This window comes from Stegostoma tigrinum, chromosome 16 (assembly GCF_030684315.1).
Source record: "Stegostoma tigrinum isolate sSteTig4 chromosome 16, sSteTig4.hap1, whole genome shotgun sequence".
Classification (NCBI taxonomy): Eukaryota; Metazoa; Chordata; class Chondrichthyes; order Orectolobiformes; family Stegostomatidae; genus Stegostoma; species Stegostoma tigrinum.
In genome coordinates, this window is record NC_081369.1 from 27,303,071 (window position 1) to 27,317,968 (window position 14,898).

At 40.5% G+C, this 14,898-nt stretch overlaps 1 protein-coding gene across 1 annotated transcript in view; it reads right to left on the minus strand.

The window, feature by feature from the left end:
* The window catches only part of nkd1 (NKD inhibitor of WNT signaling pathway 1), a 99,209-nt gene that overhangs the window by 50,216 nt on the left and 34,095 nt on the right, over window positions 1-14,898 (minus strand). Inside the window, exon 4 of the mRNA XM_048547109.2 lies at window positions 337-394. Coding sequence (XP_048403066.1) covers window positions 337-394 — 58 coding nt within the window. The remainder of the gene's footprint in view (window positions 1-336; window positions 395-14,898) is intronic.

Below are 14,898 nucleotides of genomic sequence, written 5' to 3' on the forward strand. Positions count from 1 at the left end.
TCATGTTGAAGAATGAGTTGATTGTAAAGGGTTTCAAACGTCGAGACCCTTTTTACCAGTGATGACCAACATAGAACTGTGCTATATGTTTCACAGTGACAAATAATGTGCAGCATTACACGTTCACTGACAATGCACACATCCAAGTTGTCAATTCATCCACATATTTCAACTTATCTGAACATGAATAAGAAAGAAGAAATGATACCTAATTATGCCAGCTCTGAAAACTTTACAAATCAACTGTACCTTTTAGACTACATAAAACAGGTAGCAACTGACTCACAATTTGGATGTCAAATGAAATAAATATGAAACATAACTAAAATAATTTACCTTCTAAAGGATAATGTTCTTCACTGTATCCTTCTCGGCTATATTCACCAGCTGATCCCTGCAAGACACAACACAGTTACCTTCAGGTGTGAAGCTCTGAGGTTTTCCACCAGTAAACAGAAACCAAAGAACAGAATATTGTGGCTACTGTGCTGGGAGATGTGAAGTTAAAGCAGAAAAATGCTGGAAATACTCAGGTCAAACTGCTTAGTAAATATGGAAAGAGTTAGCATTACAGATCAATGATAGCATCTAGCTTAAAAAAATTGTAGGAGTTCCAGTTCTTATAACAGAGCTATATAAACTAGAAGTCAGCAAACACACTAGGCTTACATTATCGGAGGGCTCTTACATCAGTGGCAGTGCCCCTACCCCTGGACCAGGAGGCCAGATTCAAGTTCCTCTCATCCTAGGGGATTGTAATGACATATCTGAACAGCTTGATTAGAAAAGCACTTAGATACTTGATCAACTCTTAGTCAATCATCAATGATAAATTATATGGTGAAGGTTTTCCAAAACGCTATGTTAATTTTCAATTCTGGTGCCTTGATCCATAACAGTTCTCTTCATGTGGTATCAGGAGCGAACAAGAAAGAAATAGGATCATGTAACTGTCCCTCACCTGACCAGAAAACTCAACAACAATCCCAGATAATGAAAGAGAGAGAGATAGGCCAATTGATATACAAAAGACAGGGAGAACTAAACCTTCCTTCGGAAAACAGCGATCTTTGCCTCTGAGTAAAAGCAAAATATGTTCCAGTGAACTGCCTCAGTTTACTTGTTAGGATGGAAACGGACTTTAAGTTTGCAAGTTAGGCCATACAGTTTCCAGCTTCCGCAAGGTATGTTTATCCTTTTCTGCCAACTTCAAATTCCTACAAAGGACCCTACTTGTACCCATCCACCAGAGATCAAGCTCTTAATGAATACATCTGATGTTTGGGACAGAAAAGTATTTCTATATTAATGTGCTTCATGGCTTGCTGTAGTCATGTGACCTCTACCATGTGACACCCACTGTAGGCACCCAGGGGCATGGACAGAAATAACTGGACTCAGCGCTGCTCTTAGCCAGGTGTGTTCCTGCCCCATCTTTCCACCGGCACAGGGAGCCTTCCCCTTACCCGAGCACAGAAACATTAGCTACTGACCTGAACAAAGTGCCGCTAACCTCCCAAACTGAATACAGCAGCAGCACACATCAAGAACTAGACCATAGCACTGCCTCCCCAACAACCCAAACCCTTCCTCAGACCGAGCACAGCGGGTCCCTTGATGCCTCTGGTCACATGTACTGAATCTCTTACGTACCCCATTGTGGGCCCTGCACACACCTATCTTAAAGCAAAATTAATAAAGGCACAGCACAAACAATGCTGTTGGCCTGTGAGTTTGTAACATGGTGTCAGGATTGAAAGATTTGTTAATGACCTCTTGATAAAAGTACAGGTCCACTGCTCAAATCGCCCTCAACAACCAATTGGTCTGTTTCCAAAGCACCAAGGCCTACATCTGCCCTTTTAACACTGCACGTCCCATCATTCAGTGACACAACTGCTCCTTCCGGGTAAAACCATCACTTGTTCTTCCTGTACAATGCTCATGAAAGTGGTCTCCTTTTCATTAGGAACAGATGCAGATTGGGGAACTCTGATGGTAAAGACCATTATCAATCATCAAGAACGACTCTGAGTTTTAGATCACCTATTGCTGAATTATGTCTCCCAGTTCCACTCTGGCCTGTGTGCTCAACATCCTACGCTGCTGCTGAAGCTTAATGAAGCTGGATCAACTTTCCATTCTTTACAACCTTCTAAACAGTAAGTCCAGCGAGTTTAGATCATTGGGAAACTGACAACTCTTAACATCCGTTCTTTTAGCAAACAATTAGCTTTGCTGCTTCTGTCAGGCTTCAAAAGCCTCCTGGAAACCCATCTATTTAGCAGTCTTCATATACCCAAAACTGGCCTTTGCCTACTGCTAATTGACAATTCCGTAAATTTCACCAAGATGTGCTGAACTTCAGGGGGAGCATTTTGAACCAGGTCTTCATCCAACGATAAAGGAATTTATGCGGAGTGATTTAAGTTTAATAGGTGAAGATCATACCAGCCAGAAATTCCTGTATTTAATTCATAGCCTCGGATCAGCAATAGCCTTCAGTCAGGAGATACAGTTGGTCTCAGGGAGTATGGAAAATCAAAAATAAAGCTCAGTTTCCAACAAATGAATCATAGAATCCCTATCATACGGAAGTAGGCAATTTGGGCCATCAAGTTCAGAACAATCCTCCAAACAGCATCCCATCCAGACCCACCTCCCTACCCTATCCCCACAACCCTGCATTTGCCAGGGATAATTCACTTTTCCTGCACATCCCTGGACACAATGGGCAATTTAGCATGGCCAAGCCACCTAATCTGCACATCTGTAGACAGTGGGAAGAAACCGGAGCACTTGGCGATGACACTGGGAGAAGGTGCAAACTCCATGCAAACAGTGGAACTAAACCTGGGTCCCTGGCACTGTGAGCCAGCGTGTAGATAGTATGCGGAAACAGAATCTGGGTTGGCTGCAAAGATTTCTTCAGATAAAGGCAGTTCATAATCAATCATTCATTCTTTTGAGTTACTCATTAAAATTGTGGTTACTTGAGGAGATACCAAAGGATTGTCTGCACCTGTACAATTATACTCCTGCTGCAGCTAGCACCTTCAGAAGGCAAGGGAGAAAATTGACGCCCTGTATTTCCTGCGAAATTTGCAAGATGGGGGAAGCAATAACATTCCTTCCTTCTCTTTAAAACACATTTTTTCCACTATTCAAAGCCTGAGTTTAAAATATGACCACTGCTCAAAAGCCACAGAATATAAACATATCGCGCACTTCTCACATTGACCTCCCACAAACCAAAACATACACTTCCGGCTAGGTCACCAAGGACCAGGGATGTGCTCAACTACCCAGATTTCCAGGGAAAACAAACAAACCTTAAAGATTACAGAGAAGGCTGAACATTCCTTTTTCAGGCTTTTCAAGGAAATTAGGGCACATTCACTGCTGAACAATTTTTTTTAAAAAAGCATTAAACATGTAGATGCTGCTTTCCCTCTAAATGTCAAATGTTACCAGACATGGCCTTTGGACACTGAGCTACAAATGTGACATCCAGACACCAGCCTAATAGACAACTGGGCATAAAATTGGGCAAATAGTTGATGGTTTAATGCTACAAACAGCCAAGAACATGGAAAAAGCCAAAGAGATAAGAGGCCTCATGAGGTAATTGGCCATTGGCAGGGGCAGTGGGTGTGAAATGAGAGTGGGTGAATTTGAGACTGCTGTTGAGAATTTGAAGTGCTTGTGGGGCTCCCAAGACCAAGAGGCCTGGGGTCAGTGTAAAGGCAGGGAAGGAGCAAAATACAGCCCCCTTGGTGAGATTCATAGATCCAGAATGTAGCTCAGCTCATAGTACAGGGAAGCAGCAAGCAAATTTGACCAAAAAAATTCAGTAAAATCCAACCACAAAGCTGACCTATCAGAGAAATGTCAGGCCCATGAGGAAACTGGCCAGGGTCAGCGAGGTATTCCTCCAGTCGCAGGTTGGATCTCCCTGACAATTGCAGGACAGGTTCACTCTGAGCAACGCATAAGTGGTTTGATCACTCATCTTGCATTGATTACAACTGGAACTAGATGGCTCCAAGGTGGCCTTATAAAAACATATTCATTCATGGAATCTGGGTATTTATTGACCTGCCATTGAATGCTTTGCTAGGCCACAGAGGCTAGTTAAGTGTCAACTACAATGCTGACAGTCTGGAAAAACACACAGGCCAGGTTAGGTAAAGATAGCAGATCTCCTTCCCAAAAGGGAACTAATGAACCAGATGTGTATTGGCAATAAACTATTACTATTTCTAAAATTCCAACTTTTTTAAAACTGACGTAAATTTCAGCAACTGCCATGTGGGATTTGAACACATCTCCCCAAAATAATAGCCTGTGATGCTGGAAAGCCAACCTAATGGCATAGTATCCATCACCTCTCTCGATATCATGCTCTTTTCACATGAAACTCTGACATAACTCAAACCCTCCTGATGTCTGGAAATTAAATTCAGCTCTCTAAGGTTTTTTTTGTATTTGTCGTTATTTTTGACTATGAACAGAAAAGGGGTGTTTATTAAAACCAGAGACTATGAAAGGAATTGCAGCACTTTAAAAGCAAGTTGCTGGAACTTGTTGAGAGAGAGTTACATTTATGCTGCTGTCACTACTTGGAAAACAAAGAAGAGATAAGACACCACAACACCGGGGTACGTACAGAATAAGATTCATCCAGCAATAGAAGGTTGATCAGTTTGTACAGTTGCAGTCAGTTGTGGATGTCAGAAGTCTGGCCTGACCAAAAGCCTGATAACAGTTCTCTGAATGGCTGCCGAGCAGGCGATAAGCTTGGGTGTTTACAAGAGGTGAGAGAAGCCTCTGAATTGTTGAAGGATCAGATGTTGTGTCTCTTTCTCTGCAGTAAAAGTGACTTAAGCCCAAAATAAAAGCAAGTTATTTCTTCCCAACTGTTATGGAAAGCTATAGCCTGTAACCAAAAACTCAAAGACTTTATATGTGGTGAATCAAATTACTATGTGCCTCCTGCACAAAAGTGAAAGTAGACTGGAGATCAGGCGGTCTTTGGAAGCAAAAGGAACATCGTCAAATCCTGTAGTCTGGTGCCAGTGAACCTTGCTTCCCCAGTAACATTCCCTCTACCCATAACACTAATAAGTTTTTCTTTGTCTACGCCCATCCACGTGTGCACAAAGGTTTTAAAAGAGAATCGGAGTTTCAACTAGCAGAGTCTTATGCTGTTCATTTGTTTTGCTTGTGGTTAGTACTTGTTTATATTGAATAGTAATCCTTGTTAAGGACAGGAACCTGGTTGACATTTTTCTGTTAGCCAGAGTCAATTGGACAGTCAAACTCGGGAGTTTTGACTACATTGATTTAATCATTAGTGGCAATCCTAGAAGCTCATGTATCAGCGCACCTTCCCAAGTGGGTTATGACATCTTGGAAATAAGCTGTATCAACAATAGTCAGTATGCTGATGTAACATCCTGCATATACCGTTCGGCCAAAGCTATAGGAATTTCTGAATGTGTACATTTTCTACAATAGTTACCAAAATACAGTAACCAGGACATGATCACCATGCACCGTTTAACAAAATAAAAGCAAACAATACATTTGGAGCACTTACATTTTCAGCTGCAATATAAACCTTTGATACAATTAAGTTAGATGATGCAAGTCAGAAAATGGAACAAAAAGCGACATTCTAACAACGGGCCGAGAGTGACGGTGGAATCACAGGTTTGGCACACTTGTATCAGATGGCAGCAAGTCCATCTCTTGCCATTCACTCTGCCCTGATTACTGTACAAAAAAAGGAGTCAGTCACTTGGATCTACATGCATGATGTGTTGAAAGGATCACAACACTGAACTGATAAAAGAATTCAATTTGTAAAGCACGCCTAGAGAGGTTTATCAAAATCCCACAAGAAGGGTCAGGCTCATCACTGATCAGATTACTAAGATTTTCGGTACAGTCACTTGACGTTGGTCCCATAGGCTCCTCTCACTGGGTGGTCAGTCTTTTAACGTGAAAGACAGTGCATTGACCTGGATTCTTTCATGTTTGAACTGTATGTCTTGTCATTTAAACCAATAGTGAATGTTTATTAATAGGATCATGGAAAAACTACTGACACCACGTATGCATTGCATTTCTCAGACGATTCAAGCAACATGCACTGGAGATACTGTGGCCACAGGCTTCTATTTATGAAGGATGAAATTACAATAGTTAAATCTATTTTGGCCACATGCAAGGACTGAAAAGCAAAACATGTTTAGTATCTTCTCTTTCTACATTCCAACAATATTTCACAACAAGCCTTGTACAGAATTCTCATTTTATACTCGTAGCAAACAAAAGTCAGACGCCAGGATAAAATAGGAAACACAGCCTTATACTTGCATCAATTTCTTCACTGAAATTCATGGCCAGAGGAAAAGACCCATTATGTAGCAGGGAACTGACCAAATTTAAAATCAAGTTTAAGTGTAACACAAAATGTTTAATGTCCAACTTATTTATAGTACAAACTAACATGACAAAATATATTATGTTCATTTAGAATCTATTTATATGAAACATAATTGCCTTCAATCCAAATATTTTACAATTAAAATGCATGACAAGAGGCTAGATCTTCCACTATTCAGCAATTTTGAGAAAGCACATCAACATAAAACAGGAAAAGAAATGCAATGAAATATATTGCACTTTTTTTAAAAAATGGCTTAATAGTAACTTAATTTTCATTTGCTTTGCCAAAGCATGAGGGATGAGACACGGAAATGAACAAACCCGAGGGCGATTTTAACCTCACCCTAACCACCCTGAATCAATGTGAACTGACTAGTTATGGTTTTTACATGTTCAACAGAACAGGCTCAAAGGGTACCTAACCAAGAGGGCAACGAGATCCTTTTTTCCAAAAATACCCATGTCAGTTCGAGATAATATTGTAGTTGGGCTCTGATGATCTGAAGAATGGGCTGAATTGAAAACAGCCTGCCCGACTGACCTAGAGAATAAGTGAGGCAATTTCCTTACGCAATCAGGAGTAGCGGGTGAGCTCCTTTGTGGAAGCATTAGGCAATGCCTGCCATGGAAATCATACTTCCCCCAACCTTGTCCTAGTCCTGACTTTGCAAAGTCCCTATGGAACAGTGCTGGTGACATACTTGTACTCAGGTGAACGGGAAGGTGAATCAGTTGGAACAGCATTCATACAAGGTCAAAGAGTTCAAAAAGCTCAACCCCATCTCTCTACACTACTGTTCACAAGTTGAAAAATAGGATCCACTTAAAATCAGGAGCCAAGAGATATACAGAATACCTTGGAAGTTAATTGCTTATTGTGTTCAGAGTCAGGGTGGAGGGATGTGAATGGGCTGGTCCAGCTTAGTTTCCATTTGGGAATGACTTGAACTAGAAATAAGAAAAGACTGACCAATGAAGCTTAAAGGTTTAAATAGCAATTTAGTCTCACTTTCAAAGTCAAAATATTACGTTTTGAAATAACGAATAGTTAATTATGCTTTTACTGAATTAGCATGCAACTATCTTTTTAATGATTTACGAGCAATGATAAACATATGCAAAATGCTATGGTCAGTAATAGTGTCAGCCTCACCTCTGAATCAGAGACTGCAGTTTCAAGTCCTACTTCAGAGGTTTAAGCACATAATCTACAGTAGCACCTCAGTGCAATACTATGGAAGTGCAATATTGTCAAAGGTGCTGTCTCTCAGTTGAGAAGCTGAACCATCTGGATTTTTCATGAATGTAAAAGCTGCAGTAGCTATACTGAAAGATGAGCAGTGTAGTTCTTACTGATGTCCTAGCCAATATGTATTCCCCCACTTCTACCTACAGAAGCAAATGACCTGGTCACTAACACATTTATGGGGTCTTGTTGCGCGCAAATTCCCACATTACAACAGTAACTACACTTCCAAAAGTACATTATTGACTGTAAACTGCTTTCAGATGTTCTGTGGTAAAAAGGCACCATACAAATGTAAGCTCTTTCTTTTACTAGAATCCAATTTGTCATGATAAATAAAGGTGAATCTGGTAAACAGAGTACAAATGGACAAACTTTGACTTTTTGGTATGTTTGATTTGACAAATTGGGGTAAACTTCAAATTCATAAAATTTCTAGCTGTGGCAACTTTGAAGCAGCAACATTTGGCCAGTAATGTGTATGCTCACTGTAATTGAGCTCCCCAAGGTCAACATGGCGTGAAAGATCTCTACAAAGTATCCAACATTCTTATGTGCAAAGCTACAGAGGACAGAATATTTCTAATAATAATAATAATAATAGTAAGGGTTTATCACTTGTGTTTGATCATCTAATATTCTCAACATAATTTTTGTCTGTAACTGAAATCATTGTTTTATTTATGTCTCAATCCCTAAAAGTTAAACAGATGTGGAACAGCAAGGTTTAACCACAGCAAAATTCAAATGATGTTTCTTAATAGCTACGTGATCCAATAAGACTTTAACGGCAGTGTCAGAATTTGGATTATGGACAAATATACCAATACGTCAAACACACAAATTTTATGTTATATGGTTGATTTTGAAAGAGTCAGCACATTTTGACTTTTGATAGCATTCATTCATGACATTTTGTCTTTAAATCTACCAAGCACAACAGAAAACTTGATATTTCCCAGGAATTTAAAAAGGGAGTTACAAAATTGACCCTGATTTTAAATTCCAAGTAGGTAGCAAGGCAATTTAGGAATTTTGCCAAATGGACTGAGACTCCAATTACTTCAGCCCCTGGAACTCAGAACCCACTGGGCTACCTCCACCTGTCATGAGCAAGAAACTGGCAGGGGATAAACAGGAAACTAGACAACTGTGTGGCCTCCTGCCCGAACCAGGTAAAAATGTGTCAAATTCCAGCCCTTGTGCCAAGGAGGTGCCCTTGTCGAGCAGAGAAGGTAGAAGTTCAGAATGGTGAATTCATGCCAGCTTTCCAGTGTATAAAACAGATGTTGAGATTTTAACTGCCCACTTGACAGTGTGTTTAAACTTTACGGTGAGTTTCTCTTGATCACACAAATCAGGCAGGTAGAGCTAATATTGTCTTTTTAAAAATATGTTTTAAAATATTTTACCTCATTTACAAAGAATCAGATTAAAATCGAGTGAATTGTCTCCATATCTAATACGTTTTGCCAAGGAAACCAAGATTGTGCCATCAGGGATGCTGAGCAATTCAAGATGTGGAAAAGCACCAGAAAAACAAAGCAGAGATGTATTTGGAATGTTCAGTACAAAAAAAATATATATTTGTTGAAAAAAATCTGATTACATCTGGTTTACATAATTGCAGCATACCTATCTACTACCCTCATTTAGCCATCAGTACTCCATAATTGTCAACATTGTATTCATAGTCGATTATCTTCCAAATAAATTTACACAATAAGACGACTGTAATTTTCATAATCCTATTCAAAACCACCTCTGTAAAACCACGTTCCAGATTCGAATTTTAATTGCTCATCCTTTTCCTTTCATTTATGAAATGATTTTTAAGGATGATTTATGATAAAGCAATGAGATAACTTACTTACTAATGATTGGTGATCATCTTTCAACCTGCATGTGTTCAATGTTTTTGGGCAAGTTCTACAGCAGATATGAATAGAATTTCTCCAACAGCTGGTGGGGAATAGATGTGCTAACTGGAACGGAGATAATTATTCCTTCACTAAATTCACTATTTCTCTTTCGCCTGCTAAGTGTTATGTCATGAAGAACTCAGTGATCAATAAAACAAGGTCTGATCCTGCAGATAGTTGACAAACTTTCAATCTGCTACTTTGTAAATTAGGTAACTAAAAGATTTAAAGAGGGTCATTGAGTGGAAACTGATAGTGGCTTGAATGACATGAACTATGATAGGAGGTGCGGCAAAATGATGAGAAGTGCATTGAGGTCTATCTCAATGGGCAGCATGATATCTCAGTGGTTAGCCCTGCTGCCTCATTGCCAGGGACCCAGGTTTGAGTCTAGCCTTGGGTGACTGTATGTGGCATTTGCATGTTCTCCCTGTATCTGTGTGGGTTTCCTCCCACAGTCCAAAGATATGCACGTTAGATGGATTGATTAAAAATGGCCTACAATGTCCAGGGATGTTTACACTAAGTGGGTTAGCCATGGTAAATGTGGGGTAATGGGGATAGGGTGAGAAGTCTTTGGAGAGTTGGTGTGGACCAGATGGGCCAAAAGGCCTCTTTCCACATTGTATGGATTCTATAAATCAATGACATGATCAACTTGCTGCATCTTTTAATTAAGGTCCAATTGCCAAGCAGTGGGAGATGAGGGCAGCAGCTCAGACAGATCAAGTGAGAGGCGTTAGAGAAAAGATGGTGGTACAATACTAGAAGAGTGGAGCAGGTAATTGACCTTCCTTTCTACATGGTCAGGCACTCCTTTGGGCTGAGAGTACCGTGACCTAGATGGCAACCTTGGACCAGGCTGGCAGGGTCCATTGGTGTGGCCTGCACTGCTGATCCGGGGAGAAGAGGATGTCCCATATTGGTATTAGCATGTTCCATAGGAGCTCCAGGAACCCTCCACAAGAGGGGCATCAATTTCCCCTTGTGTGCCAGGTCGAGGGTGAACATTACAAACTGTGCGGGGCGGCTGACTGGCAGAACTTGTTCAGGTATACAATTGCCTTTAAAAGAGGCTGCCTGGGATGGCACTCCTTTCCAGGATCTAACACTGGTGGGTGTTTCAGGTGCAACAAATGGTAGAATGGAACTAGAATTGGACAAAAAGGGTGCAATGGGAGCATGGTGGGTGGATAATTAAGTAAGTTTGGTAAGATATGATGAGATAGAGCACTAAGCTTTGTGGTGAGAAACCACTGACAGAACTCATAAGATTCAGCCCCTTGTTTGTCCCTGCCAGCCCAGCGTAAACAGGCCATGCGGGCAGTTAAATTTATTCAACTTACTTGCTCTCAAATTCTGCCAGCAATTCAACATTCTGAACATTATGATAATATACAGAAATTGTGGAGCAGGGGTTAACATCCTTGTCTGAGCCAGAAGCACAGGCTTCAAATGCCACTCTAGTCTTGATGATATAGGAAAGTGCATTTGTGAAATGGTCCGACAGGTTGCGTATCAACCTGCAAATTCTTCTGGCATACCAAAGGCAGGAGCTAACTGGAAAAGATTCCTAATCAGACAGGTGCTGGAAAGAATGTTTCAGCCTCTGCCCTCATAATCCATAGCTCCAGATGACGACATATTTGTAAACACGCATATTGTTCACAACAACTCAGATTCCATAAGCGAGCATCAATATCGTCCAGTCAGTTTGCATGATCCCTACCCCTCCTTTCTTCTTTATCGTATCTTCCTCCTTTAAAGACAATCCTTGAAAAACCTGCTCTTAGGATGAAATTTTCACAGAAATGGTAGCGCTCCATGCCTCAGCCAAGAAATCACAGCACTCCGAATTCAGAATTCCTGCCTCTAATAGCCACCCCAGCCTCCAACCCCACTGCATCCTGAACCCTATATTTTCACAGGGTTGGGGGGAGTGGGGTCAAGTGGGGAGGTTGTGTGTAATTTACCGACATGTCTTTGATTTACAATTGCGGTTGCCTTCATTCTGAAGCAATTTGCATTACTAGAATGATATCTGCAATACTTTAACACCATAACATATAGGAGCAGAATTAGGCCATTTGACCCATTGAGTTTCTTCTGCTATTCACTCACAGCTTATATGTTTCTCAACCCTATTCTCCTGCCGTCTCCCTAGAATCCTTCATCCCCTTAGTAGTCATGAACTAACTAGCTATCTCTGTCTTAAACACAGTGACACTGCCTCCAAAGCACAGTGCGGCAATGAGTTCCAGAGACATACAATCCTCTGACCGAATGAATTCATCCTCATCTCAGTTCTAAAAGGTCACTCATCAGTCTGAGGCCCTATCTTTGGATCCGAGACTCTCTTACCAGTGGAAATGCCTTGTCCACATCCACTCTATCTAGGTCTCCCAGTATTCTGTAAGTCTCAGTCAAATGCCCCCTCTCATCCTTCTAAAATCCATCGAGTACAGACCCAGTGTCCTCAAACACTCCTCAGGTGACAAGCTCTTCATCTACAAGATCATTCTTGCAAACCTCTTCTCGACCCCCTCCAAGGCCAAACCGTCCCTCCTTAGATATTGGGCTCAAAACTGCTCACAATATTCCAAATACGGTCTGACCAGAGCTTTATACAATATCAGTAGATTCCTACTCTTGCATTCTCGTTCTCTTGAAATGAAGGTGAACATGTTCCTAACTACCAACTGAACCTACAAGTTGACCTTAAAAGAATCCTGCACTAGGACTCTCAAGACCCTTTGTGCGTCAAATTTCAAAGCCTTTTCGCCGTTTAGAAAACACAGTCTGTGACTCAATTCTTCCTACCAAAGTTCATAACATCACACTTTCCCAGATGGTACTGTATTCCATCTAACACTTTTCTGCTCATTTTCCTAGCCTGTCCAGGTACTTCTCCAGCTTCCCTGCCTCTAAAATTCTACCTGTTCTGCCACCTATCTTTGTGTCATCTACACATTTAGCAACAATGCCCTCTCAGATGTCTAACAGATTTGTGAGGCATGACATCACACCGAAGTCACGTTGATGCACATCCACTTTACCATGAACTTTCAAGTACTCCACAGTCTCATCATTAGTAATGGCCTCCAAAATCTTACCAATAATCTAGATCAGGTTAACCAGACTTTAACTTCCTGTCTTCTGCCTCCTTCCCTTCTAAAACAGCAGTGTTACATTTGCCATTTTCTAGTCCTCTGGGATGTTCACTGACTCTGAAAATTCCCAAAAGATTACCACCAATGCCTCCACAATCTACTTGGCTATCTCCTTCAGAACCCTGACGTGTAGTCCACCCAGTCCAAACATTTTAACCAGCTTCAGGCTTTTCAACTTTCCCAACACCTTCTCCATATGAAGACTGATGCAAAGTACCAATTTAGTTCCTCCATCATATCTTTGTCCACCACTACTATTTCTCAGCCTCATTTTCCAACAGTCGAATATCTATTCTCGCCTCTCTGTTACCTTATATATATCTAAAAAAATTATTGCAATTTTCTTTTATATTGATATGCAGCTTACGATCATTTTATCTTCTCCTCCCTCTTATTACTGTTTTAGTTATCCTCTGCTAATTTGAAAGGCTTCCTAATTCCCTGGCTTCCCACTCAACTTCCCTACATGGTTGTTTGTTTGCTTTCATGCTGTCCCAGACTTCCCTTGTCAGCCATTGTTACCTCTTCCTCGGCATGAATTTCTGAAGTGCCTCCAAAATTATCACCCGAGACCGCTGCAATTGCTTCTCCATCATCCGTCCTGCTAGATATTCAAGGTAAACATTTAACAGTGCCAAACATCTTTGGAGAAGTCAGGAATCCCTTGGTAAATACCCCTTTAAGATTAAACACAAAATGTGCACATAAAAAGTGGATAAGTCTGTGGAACTGTCAAACGGTCAGGTTATTCAAACCTGTGCTCTTGCAATCTTGAAAACAGTTTTTAGCTGTTAAACAAAAGTGCTTGCAATGATAATGCATGTTTATTGACATAAGCCTGAGAACTATCATTAGTCCCTGCCTGCTTTCACCACTTACGAGTGTTACAGTGGGGCTTGAATGTTCACAGTTAAATTGACAACTCCAACTGGTTATGAAGGGATTAGCTGTCTGTAATGATCAGTTATGAATACAAATGTTTTACTTTGTAATGGTTAAGTACTTTTAAAGACTTTTAAATGTATTGAATGGGTTTTTAGAAAAAAAAAATCAATAAATTTTTAAATAAATATCATGACGCATAATGGCAAATACACAATGTCTGTTAAATACTTAGAACTTTATTTAATTTCATCTCAGCACATCTCCTAAGGTCTACCCATAGTGGATGGCTTGGCAATAGGGAAGGTGCAAGATATGCCAGTGTATATCAATGCATGCCAGCACATCAGCACCTCAATTGGCCCCATTAGCACCCACCTCCCAAAATAAAAATCCAGCCATTTGGTTAGATTTCTCTTGTGTTGGGAAATTTCCTAATTCTGAGTTCTGGACTCAGGACTCAGGAGCAAGATCTCAAAACAAGTGTTTGGTCATTGATCGGAATCTTTCCTTTTGTGTCTCAATGTCAAACTACACTTGACAAATTCTGTGAAGCGGCTTGGGTTTTTATTAAAAAAAAAACAAAGGCCCTATATAAATCCAAGTTTGCTTAAATATTACAGTAGATTAGAAAAACATATTCATTGACATTCACAAATGATGAAAAGTAACATCAAATTTGAGCAGCTTGCAAAAGGATAAGGCATTTAATATCATATGAATCATATAACATCGTAACTCAAAACCATCTCTCAGGAGATATTTGTTTCCATTTACAGTCACCACACACATTGCCTTTCTAACCCCCAGCCAGAGTCCATTCCAACAGCATGGGAACTATTAAGGAAGCATAGCCAAGGTAGCTAGGGGCCTCGTTGGAAATGTGCCCATTTCAGAGGTGCTGATGGGCTGGCATGCTTTGATATACACTGGCATATCGATGAAAATTATGTTATCACATACAGTACAAGGCTTTAATAGCCACAGGCTGCCATTTGAAATTAACATTAGTGTGGCTCTGAACAAACATACACTGTAAACGGGACTCATTAACCTCATTTCTACCCAGCGTGAAACCACTTCTTGCTTGGCAATGAACACAGCAGTCAAAAAAATTGAACAGTCACCCCATTTGCCAAAACAAACATGCATAAAAGTTACAAGTTGCCTCATCACATGGATGGCAGAAGATAACTAAGAAAATTTTACTTTGCTTTTATTC